General features: G+C 54.2%; 1 protein-coding gene across 6 annotated transcripts in view; it reads left to right on the top strand.

Annotated features, from left to right (window-relative positions):
• Positions 1 to 5,388: 5,388 nt before the first annotated feature.
• ABLIM3 (actin binding LIM protein family member 3) overlaps positions 5,389 to 10,612 on the top strand; it is a 53,278-nt gene continuing 48,054 nt past the window's right edge. For 3 of the 6 annotated variants that reach the window (XM_051793571.1, XM_051793570.1, XM_051793568.1), the window contains exon 1: positions 5,392 to 5,785. In XM_051793571.1, coding sequence (XP_051649531.1) covers positions 5,773 to 5,785 — 13 coding nt within the window. In that variant the 5' untranslated portion in view covers positions 5,392 to 5,772. Of the gene's footprint in view, positions 5,786 to 10,612 lie in introns of all 6 variants that reach the window. The other 3 variants (XM_051793572.1, XM_051793567.1, XM_051793569.1) reach the window with 2 other exon arrangements.

Below are 10,612 nucleotides of genomic sequence, written 5' to 3'. Positions count from 1 at the left end.
AGGGAGGAAATTTCTTCTTCCATCAGTTCTTGCTGCTTCAGGGCAACTTAAAAGGGAAAACTAAAAATAACCCCAACTTCCCATGACCTTTAATGGGTTGAAACATAGTTGGCAATGGGAAAGCAGGTCAGGTACCTCGGGGCCAGAGCTGCAGCTGGTATAGAACTCCCTTTGCATTGCTTTGCTGATGCCGCTTGGCAGGAGCTGCCAGCTGGGCTTTACAGGGTGGCCGTCCCTGGTGTGTCCCCTCAGTGCACACAGACTCAGCTTCCCATGCGAAAGGGAAAACAACCCATGCAGAGTGTGAAAGGGAACCAAAGCAGCCCTGAGATGCCCAGCCTCAGGCAATAAGCCCAGATATTGCCTAGGAGCCTCAGCCTTGCTGCATGCCACAACAGCCTGCTCCTTGACTTTTCCTGTGCAGGAACATGAGCTCTTCCAAAGGGCTGGAGGGTGAAAGACTTGCAGGTTTTAGGACAGACACCAACTTTCAATGCCCTGAGGCCTTTGCCATCACTCCGTTAGTCTAGGTCATGCAGCACCTCCCCTCTCCTGCTGTCCTGATTTCCAGGAGGGGAGGAAAACACTCCTAACGTGCAGGGCGAGTCACTCTAGAGCTTCTTCAGCACTTGTTTTCAGTCATCTGCTGTTGGTTTGGGAAATTTGTTGCATTTGATCTAGAGACTCAGCCTTCGTGATGATAAGATGGATAATGCCAGAGGGCCTGTAGGCCCTCATGTGCAGGAAGATGTAGCCAAAGGATGTGGCCATCCCTTCCTGGCTTTGCAGGATTGCTACAGGTTACAGACGGGCTGAGGTGCATCAGCGTTGCCTGGACCAGATCCAGATCCCAACCATTCTCCACTGTCTGGGTATTTATTTTTTTTGCTGAAACTATTTGCACAGCACTAAAATTAATGACTGAAAATGTGAGTTTGCTTGAAAATAATCTATCATTTGATTATCACTTTAATGCAGGCAGCCTGGGGAACATCTGCCTCTGCCAGTCTGTGTCTCCTCCTGCCGATGCAGGGAATTGCTGGGAAGGGCTGTTTTGCTGCTTTGTAAACTGGAAGAAAGCCAAACTACTGGCAAATGACTTGGTGGTTGTTGTGACTGAGAAGGAGGAGTGGGGTCCTATACTGGATGAGGCATCAGGGTCCCCTCTTAAAACACTCACTGCCTAGTTCACTGCCTCTGGTCCCAGTTACTATGTGGTCCAGGGACTCATAAAGTAAAATGCTCATCTCCATCATGTGGAAAGTAATTCTGTCATCACCAGAAGAGTGAGGCTGGCTTTGCACTGGGGCACTGGGCAGCAGCATCTGACCACTCCTGACTTTACCTCTGCCAGATCTCACCTCATGGGGGATGCAGGAGAGAAGAGAAATATGGATGGGGATCTGCCCAGCGAGGCAGAATTGCCTCCATCCCTTGACACAGACCATACCCATTATGCTGTGCTATAATGGGGTCTCCAGACCCCTTAGGCTTCTCTGCTGCCTTCTGGGAACATTACAGCCCTGGACTTAAAGGTTGTTTTTGGAAAATGTCACCAGCTTGTGATGAGTCAGAGTCCTTCTTCTCTGCAGCCTGCCCACTGCTTCGTGCGAGGCGTTGGGCTGTGCCGCGCCGGGGTCCCCACGGGCGTCTCACTGCTGTTGTTTGGACTTAAATCTTCTTGCTGAGAAAGGAGAGCCTTTTGCTGCCAGTGCACGTGCAGGAGGTCTGCCGGGGGCTCAGGCTGGCAGGGATGTGTTTGGCCAGCTGGTGCTTCAGGGACAGACAGACACATTTGTGCTGCAGCACCCCGGGGCAAGGGCTGCAGCTGGGACCTCTGGCCAAGGCATTTCCACTCCTCCAGTGATTCTCAGTGCCCAGCAGCAAAGCTTGTGCACCAAAATGACTTCCAGTTGAAGGAGAAAGAAAGTGGGTGGAAAGCCTGGGGCTCCTACAGGTAGATCTCTGAAAGCTGGTCTATGTTTGCAAACATGTATGTGAGTGTGTCTGTACCCGGGTGTGCTGGAAGGGATGCTACGGCTTCAAATGAACCAGAAAAGCCAGAGCTAAGGCTGCTGATGGACCATCCCCCCGTGCACCTTGAGGACAGAGATCTTATGTGATTTTTTAACACTCTGACCTCTCCTAACCCTGTCTCTCCTGGCCTTGGGACCTGCTATCCGATATTTCCCTTGTAGCCTCACCATTCCTCACCTGGTCCCCAAGTCACACAGGAGTGAGGAGAGAGCCCCTTCCTTGGGGGTTTTCTTCAGATACCTTGCTCTGAGGGGGCAGGACAGGGGCTGCCCTCCAGCCCTGGGGACCAACATCCCCTCACGGGGACAGTGGCTGAGCACAGCCTCACGTGGGAACACACAGGTGGTGGCTTCCCAAGCCTCCAGCGGGACAGGCGGTGAGTCTGATTTCTCAGAATTCCTGCTGCTGGTGTAGCAAAAGATACATTTTGAGCCCAACTCCTGGTGATTCCCCATGCAGTCAGATACTTCCACCTCTTCCAGCTGGTGTTCCAGTCAGGCATCAGGGAAAGAAGGAACAGAGTTTCCCCCCCCGGGGGGGGAATGTTTGGTTCAGATGACTCTCAGTATCTCACAAGAGCACGGAGGCAGGGATAAGAAACCCAGTGCCCAGGGAAGCCATCAGCAAAATGAAATGAAATTAGCACTTTTTTTCCTTCTGTCCTCTTACTCTCATCACTACTGTATCTGTTTTCACTGAATGATGTGGGGTCCTGCAGGCAGCACCTTCCTCTTCCCAGCCTGAGCTCTGTGGGACATGCCAGGTGCTGAATGAAGCAGGCGCTTTGTGGGAAAAATACGCATCTAATAATTGCTGTGAAAAAGTGTGTTGCAGTGCACAGACACAAAGGGATGAAAGGAGGCTGCGTTAACATCCTGACATTTCCTCGCTTCTGAATTCTTGTCTCAGGCATCCCTAACATCCTTTTATGGCAGCTTTTGCAGCCAGTTTCCTCAAACAAAGAAAAGGAAATGGGATTTCCAAAACACCCTGGGACAGTGTTGGTGGTGAGGGGCTCCAGCCGTTGCCCCACAGCATGGACACGGCCAACTCCCTTCTCAGGAACTGCTGGCTGAGGTGGGGAGGTGATGAGGATTAGAGCTCCTTGTTGCCATCTCACCAGTACCAAAACTCAAAGATCCCACCATGGGGAGCACCTGAGACCCTGCCCACTGGCCTCGTTGGCAGTGCCCACTCCCCCTTCCCCACGGTGCAGCTCTGCAGAGCCAGGACCACCCAGCTGGGAGGGGACAAAGGAGAAGAGGTTCTGCACTGCCCCCTGAGCAATCCCAGCCTGTCTGTGCTTGAAATTTCAAGTTGTTCTGAAGGCAGCAAGTTAACAAGATTTGGAAACCAGGTCAGTGGAAGAAGCTCAATTAGTTTGCTGAACCGTGGGGACCAGCTCACATTGTGTCTGCTTTATTGACTCCTCGAATGGGCGTTATTGATACGAGACACATGAGCAGGGGGTCCTGAGCTCTCCCCTTGAGAAGGGGACACCTGGACAGTCCTCAGGCACAGGGAAACTGCACAAAGGGCTCCAAATCAGCACTGTGGGACAGCTCAAGCCATCCCACTGGACTGTATCATAGAATCATCATAGAATTATAGACTGGCATGGGTTGGAAGGGACTTACAGATCATCTCATTCCAACCCCTCTGCCATGGGCAAGGACATCTTTCACTATCCAAGGTTGGTCCTAGCCCCATCCAACCCAGTCTTGCACACTCACAGGGATGGGGCAGCCACAGCTTCTCTGGGCAACCTGTGCCAGTGCCTCACCACCCTCACAGGGAAGAATTTCTTCCCAATATCTAATCTAAAACTACTCTTTCAGTTTGAAGCCATTCCCCCTTGTCCTGTCACTACATGCTCCACCCTTCTTGTATCAGCAGCTCCGTTCCCCCCAGCCCTACAGGAACTTCCAGGCTCCCACCCCCACTGTTAGTCCTGCTCTTCTCAGCCACCTGACACCACTGGGGAGGGGACAGCCAAAGGGGACAGGCAGCAGGGCTTGCAGAGAGCAGGCTGTATCACTGGCAGCACAGGCGTAGCTCACACGACCAGCTACCTGTCTTGTCACGTCACCGCGAACATCTGCTGCCGCAAATAAAACAGCAAGAGAAAGGGAAAGCAAAAGGCCCTCTCTGAGCGGCATTCCAGCCCCAGGAGCGGGAGAGATGCGGCGCCTGTCATGCTGCATGAAAAACCTCTTTCATTAGCTCACATCTTGGAATCACAGCACAGCTTCTCGGGGGCTCCACAGGCAGGCGGGCACAGCCCCATCTCCGCAGGCGCCTGGGGAGCAGCCTGGGTACGGCTTTATACTGATAGAGAGCCGTCTCACCGACAAAACAAGGAGCTGAGGGCTTTGAAGCCCTTCCAGGAATCCTGATGCCAGCAGAGAAGGCTGCTTGCTGATATCGAGAGGAAAGCCCCCTCTCCATCCTGCAGCCATGCAGACACCCACAGCTCCCTCTCTGGTCCTGGCGTGGGACAGACACTCAGGCTGCCAGGAGAGCCATGAGTGCCAGCCTGGACAGCTGCGGGAGGGAACCCTTGCACTAGAGGAAATTCAGTTTTCTTCATAAACTGTATCCCTCCGCCTCCCCCCGCCTCTATCCTGGAACGGAATTTCTTGGATGCTGAGGCACTGCAGGGCCAAGAGGGAGAGTGAGCAGTGTGGTGCCGGCAGCAGGTGTCACCCAGGGCTGGGTGAGAGCCCTGTGACATGGAGGGACCAGCCAAGGGGCTTAAGAGCTGCAGGCAAAGGCACAGGCAGAACTACAGGCAGCGCTGATGGCAGGATTGAAAACAGGGCAAATGGAAGGGCAGGGAAGCAGGCAGGGCAGCAGGCAGGGCTGGACTGTGGGCCGGACAGAGCAGGGCAGGGCAGGGCAGCGGGCAGAACTGCAGGCAGGACTGCGGGCAGGGCAGTGGGCAGGACTGCAGGAAGGGCAAGGCAGCAGGCAGGGCATCAGGCAGGGCATGGCAGAGCATAGCAGTGGGCAGGACTGCAGGTAGGGCAGCAAGCAGGGCAACAGGCAGGATTGCAGGCAGGGTAGCGGGCAGGGCATGGCAGAGCAAGGCAAAACACGGCAGTGGGCAGGACTGCAGGCAGGACAGGGCAGGACATTGGGCAGGGCAGCGGGCAAGACTGCAGGCAGGACAGGCAGTGCGATCCCGGGTCCGCGCTCGGCTCCGTGTCCCGGTCCGTGTCCCGGTCCGTGTCCCGGTCCGTGTCCCGGCAGCCGCCGCCTCCGCAGTGCCCCGGTCCCCGGCCCGGTCTCGGCCGCGGGCGGTGCCGCCGGGGCGGGGCGGGGCGGGGCGGGGCGGGGCGGTGCCGGCGCTGCGCTGCTCCACACCCGCTATAAGCGGAGCGGCCGCGGCCGCGCTCCGCAGTGCATGGCCGAGCCTCGCCCGGCACCCGCGGCTCTGCCGGGGCTCCCGCCCGGGCCGGTCCCGGGCGCCCCCTCCCTCCCCGCCGCGCCCCCGCCCTGCCGCCGGCAGCCGTGACCTTGTCATCCCGCAGCCTTGGGGACAGCCCTGGGGACAGCCGCGCTGCATCGGGGAGCCGCCGTGGGATGTGATAGCCGGCGGATCGCACGGAAATATTTCTTCTGGGAAAGGAGAGAGGCAGCCTCCTCCCGCGGTCGGGGGCCGTCAAGAAAAGCGGATTTAAAGAGCATCTTTGCCCCTTTGTTGGATGAGAAGGACAGGGGAGGACCGGCAGGATGAGCACTAGCAGTGAGTACGGCTTCCTCTTGCCTTCGCTGTGGGAATGGGGCTGATACTGCGCCGATCTGGCTGGGAGGAATTGGAAAGAAAATGTCATAACAGCGTTGACAAGCCTAGTGGGATGGAATTTTGGTTTATTTTCCTGCCTGCGTTTTGCTTTCTGACAGGGTCTGGCTTTCCTGGCCTGTCTTTCATGTGGGCTGAGCCGTGGTGCTTATCTCCACTGAGTACTTTTCTTGGCTTGTATTTCTGGGGTTTGGAGGGCAGATCATCGACTAAAATGTCGATACGCAACATGGTGAGAGGGAGCCAGGAGCGCTCTGACAGGCAGCAGGCTCACTTGCTGCTGCCAGTGCCTGTGGACAAACGGACATGCGGGAAGGAGCCGAAGGGGAGGAGGAGCAGGGTAAGGAGGGACCCAGAAACCAGGGACCTGAGCAAAGCACAGGTGCAATACTGAAAAACATGAACCTTCTGCAGCTGGGGATGTGGGTGTTTCTATTGTGCGTGTGAGACAGGGACAGAGGCACTCATGCGCTATGTATGAATTTCTAAAGAAGCAGAGCTTGGAAATGTGCTGCATAAGATGAGAACTGGCACCTGGTACTAGTCTGGTCACTTCTGGTTTTGTGTCCTTGTTGCAAAGTCTGGAAGGATTGATCAGGTTTGATCAAGTCACAATCAATTTCTCTTTCCTCACTGATGTGATGTGTGACAGCTGTACCCACCTCGCTGGCACAGCTTTGATCCCTTCCTTTAAAAGCAGTGAGCCCATAGGCAAAGCAGTTGATGTTGATGGCCACCTGAGGGGCTTCATCCTGGGATAACTTGTTCAGGGAAGCCCCCCTCCCCTCTCCTGTGGGTCCTGGAGGCTGTGTGAAGAGAACAGCACTCCCCCAGGCAGAAAGCAGCAGAGCAGCAACTTCTCTATTGCACTGGCGTGTTGAGGTTTCTCAATCCGAGGGCTTGGGGTGGTTCCCAAGCAAAACACCGTGAAAAATGCCTTGGCACGCTGCAAGGCAACAGAACAGGTGATTCCAGCTCTGTTGGGCTGTGTCAGAGGCAAGAAAACTTTCCAGGTGCCCTTTGCACAAGCCACACCTGGGACAGGAGCAAGCCCCCTTCCCGGGGGACCAGGGCTGGCGCTGCCCAGGTAGGAAACAATAGGGACTGATTCTTTCTGAGCCTGCAGGATGCCTGATAACAAAGGGTCCTCCCTTTGCTCCTCTGGGTGATGAGCTCTGGTCCGCTGCTGAGAGGGCTGTGGTGTCAGTGTCGTGACCACTGTGGTCAGGTGGGACTGTTAAGCTTCCTCTAAGCCAATTTTGACAAATGCGTGTTGGTTCCTTTTGGGATTCCTTTCCAGCTCTTAATAGCTGGCTTAGCTGCTGATGGAGATAAGGGCTGTTTATGGCACTGGTGTGTTATAACTATCTGATTGTGCTGCAAAACTCCTTCAGCTGGGTCCTCCCACACACAGCAAGATGCCAGGGAACTAAAAGTGCTGCCTGCCCGTTGCTCTGACGTGACTCACGGGAGGAGGCCACTGGGCAGGCCGTGAGCACAGGGCTGGGAGTCCCTTGGGAGCTGCTCCTCCTTCTGCTGCTGCCTTGCTCTGTGGCCTTGGGCACCTCACTCAGCTGTGCCTCAGCTTCTGGATTTACCAGCAGCAGGCTGCTCCCATGGCTGTTGCCCAGCCCTTTGGATGGCTTTGCAGTCTTTACTTAAATATTGCCATTACCTCGTTCTAAGTAGCCATGTATTTTAGTAAACGTTTGGCAACTCTGTGGCATCTGATCACTTACTGTGCCGTGGGCTGATTATTTATGGATTATTCCTTGTCCCTTTGGGACCACACTAGGTAGAAGGGGTGTGCAAACCCTGCAAGGCAGTGGGCATTGCCCCGTTAGGCTTCCAGACATTTTCCCAGTAGCTGAGGTTCTCAAAGCAGGGCTTGCCATACCCAAATGCTGGCTCATTTCTTCTTAGCAATGGCACGATCTTCTCCCAGCTGGTTCTGTGAGCAGGGGTGTGGGGCCACCTCTTCCCGTCAGCATGTTCTGTGGCTGGTGTGAACATTGCTAAAAGCTGTCTCTCCCCTCTTGATGCTGCCTCGCCGAGCTCTGCACATCCCTTCCCAGCCTGCATCCCTCAAATCTGTCTCTCCATGAGTAAAAAAAACAAAGCCCAGGATCCTTGTGTCAGTGTTCTCTGTGCCATCTCTGTTCCACTCCACTGATGCTCCCTGGCTGTGACCTGCCATGCCTTTTGTACCCCTTTGGTACAAAAAGTGTCCAGTGGCTCAGGTGAGCTTGGTGCCACTTGTTGTCAGAGGCTTGCCAGCCCTCCCAGGCATTGCCAGCTCTGCTGCTCTGTTCTTTGACTTTTTATGTTTTTTACCCCCATCCCCTGTGGTGACTGAGGGCTCAGATGTGGTGGGATCCACCAGCAGGCTCAGGGACACTCCAGCCTCCCCAGTCTGGTCTCCCTCTGGTGCACAGGACCCTGCCTGTGCAGATGGGAGGAGAGAGGGAGGCACTGGAAGAGGAAGAGGATAGATGATGAAGCCAGACTGTGCAAGGCCTGATGATGTACAGATGTACCTGTGGCTGCAGCACTAAAATTTTGGGGCTGGCAAATTGATGAGATGCTGCAGCTGAGGATAAAATGCCACCATCTGATCTGTGAATTCCCACCACTCCTTTCCATTTTGCTTGGTGCATTTTCTTAACACTTCTCTCCTGTCTGAGGTTGATGTGAGGCAGGAAACCTGTGGCTGTGGGCCATGGCTGGCCTCAAGCCATGCTCTTGAGCAAAGCTATCTGTGAAGCCTCCAGGAGCCTTGGGCAGGATTTGCTGGGCTACAGATGTATCTCTGGAGATGCTCCATGCACAGCACACTTGCTGAGTGGACAGAGGTTTGCTTTTCACCTTGGTATGGGGCCCAGGGTTGGAGGCCCCATGTCATCATCTCTCCCATAATGAAGGCTAAGCCATATAGAAATCTTGCTTTTAAGATGAAGAGGAAAAAGCCCTTGATCTCAGGCATAAACTCATATCCCGAGGCTGCAGAGCAGATCAGATGGCCCTGAGGGTGCAAGGGGGTGCTGGCTGGGTGTGCAGTGAGCATTTGGAGGGCACAGTGCTGGTATGTACATTAGCTATGCTACCACTGCCTCTCACTCTGGTTAGCACTACTAATTGGTTGCAAATTAATTCATATGTTAGTAAACAGTCCTATCAGTGCTGCTTGGCATTTCCAGTGAAGCTGGAGCTTGTAGTACAAACCCTTGCCCAAGAGAACATCCCTTAAAATCACCCCCTAAAATCTCCTATGTCTGCATTCAACACCTCCCTTGGAATCTGTGCAGAGAGTTTAACAGGACTGATGCTGTGTTTGTGCTCATTAAAAGGCAAAGGGTTGAAGCTGTCATTGCCCAGAGGATTTAAGACTCTCTGAAGTGAGTGTGAATAATCCCTTTTGCTGTTTTGGAGGGAGCCATCAGTTTTGGGTGCTGCAGGTCCACGAAGTGACTGGTGTCTGTGAGAAGGGGTCATCCCGGTGGGCCCCATGGGATTTACACATCATCTCTTTTTTTTTTTTTTGCTCCAACTCTGTTGGGGTGGGAGAGGGGCTGCTGAAAGTCTTGGCACTGATCTTGTCAGGAGCAAGGTGCCCCTTTTTGTTCTGGGCCACACTGGTCTGAGCAACAGCATCACAACTCCTGGGGACATGAAACCCTGGAGAGCTCCTGGGTCAAACCAGGTTTGGCAGGATCTAGATCAGTGTGGCAGTGGGTGATTGGGACTGGCTCACAAACCAGAGATCTTCCAGATTCCTTTTTGTGTCCAGCATGCACCCTTGGAAAGGAAGGCCAGAATCTGTCTCTGTGGCAAACTAAGTCAGGGTGGGGTGAGCCAATACTGTTTATCCTCCATCCTTCTTCCTCTGAGCAGCTGACAGCCTGTCAGAGCGTGGAGAGCTCTTGCAGGGGATTTGGAATGCCAAGTGGAAAGTTTCCCCAGACCATCCCAATCCCTGGCACCTCTCAAATTCCTGCCGAGGGGCTCCCCTACTCTCAGAAAGCCAGGGAAGGAGACGTGAAGAAAGGCTGGACAGCTAAGCATTGGGGCAGGAAGGCTGCATGACAGCTACTGACGAATGTAGTGTGTTTGCCTGGTTATTTCTGTCTTTCCTAAATCATGCTCCCTGTTACATCGTGATCCACTAAGCATAATTACCCAGTAATCTCCAGGCACATGTGGTTACAAGGTGTTTACCAGCAAACTCTATTAAGTCCCTGTGTAATTAAAGAGGAATCACGTGGTGCTGCACATCTCTGGGAGCTCCAGCTCTGCTCAGCAGGTGGGTGATTCACCAGGTCTCCCCACCCTGTGGGGCTGGACCTGCTGAGGAGGACACGGAGGTTTTTTTTCTGTGCTCAGAAGTGCAGTGAATCCAGAGGGATCAGCCTGTTGATGTGATGAGTAGTGTGTTTTGCAGAATTTGGGCACCAAGGGAAACTCCCAAACTCTCTGCCCACATTTTGGTCCTCTCAATTAATGCCCAAGCCTGACTCTGCCGCCACAAACAATCAGATACAAATTGTCCCCTTGGTTCTCTTAGGCAGCCTAGCAAAGGGACAATCATCCATTGCATTTGCTTAGGTGCCAGAAAATTCAGATCCCAGGCAGCATCTCTTTGTCCTCGGGCTGGTGGATGGACTCTGTTCTCTCCCCAAGCTTCGTTCAGGCTCTCCTGCAAACCCTTTTTCTTGGCAGCTTGCCCTTTGAAGAGCAGAAGCCATGGAAAGTGGCCCTGCAGGCCAGTGGAGT

This window comes from Manacus candei, unplaced genomic scaffold (assembly GCF_025592945.1).
Source record: "Manacus candei isolate 608988 ecotype Guabito, Panama unplaced genomic scaffold, ASM2559294v1 h1tg000037l, whole genome shotgun sequence".
In the NCBI taxonomy this organism is placed as follows: Eukaryota; Metazoa; Chordata; class Aves; order Passeriformes; family Pipridae; genus Manacus; species Manacus candei.
This window is presented reverse-complemented; position numbering and strand designations above follow the sequence as displayed.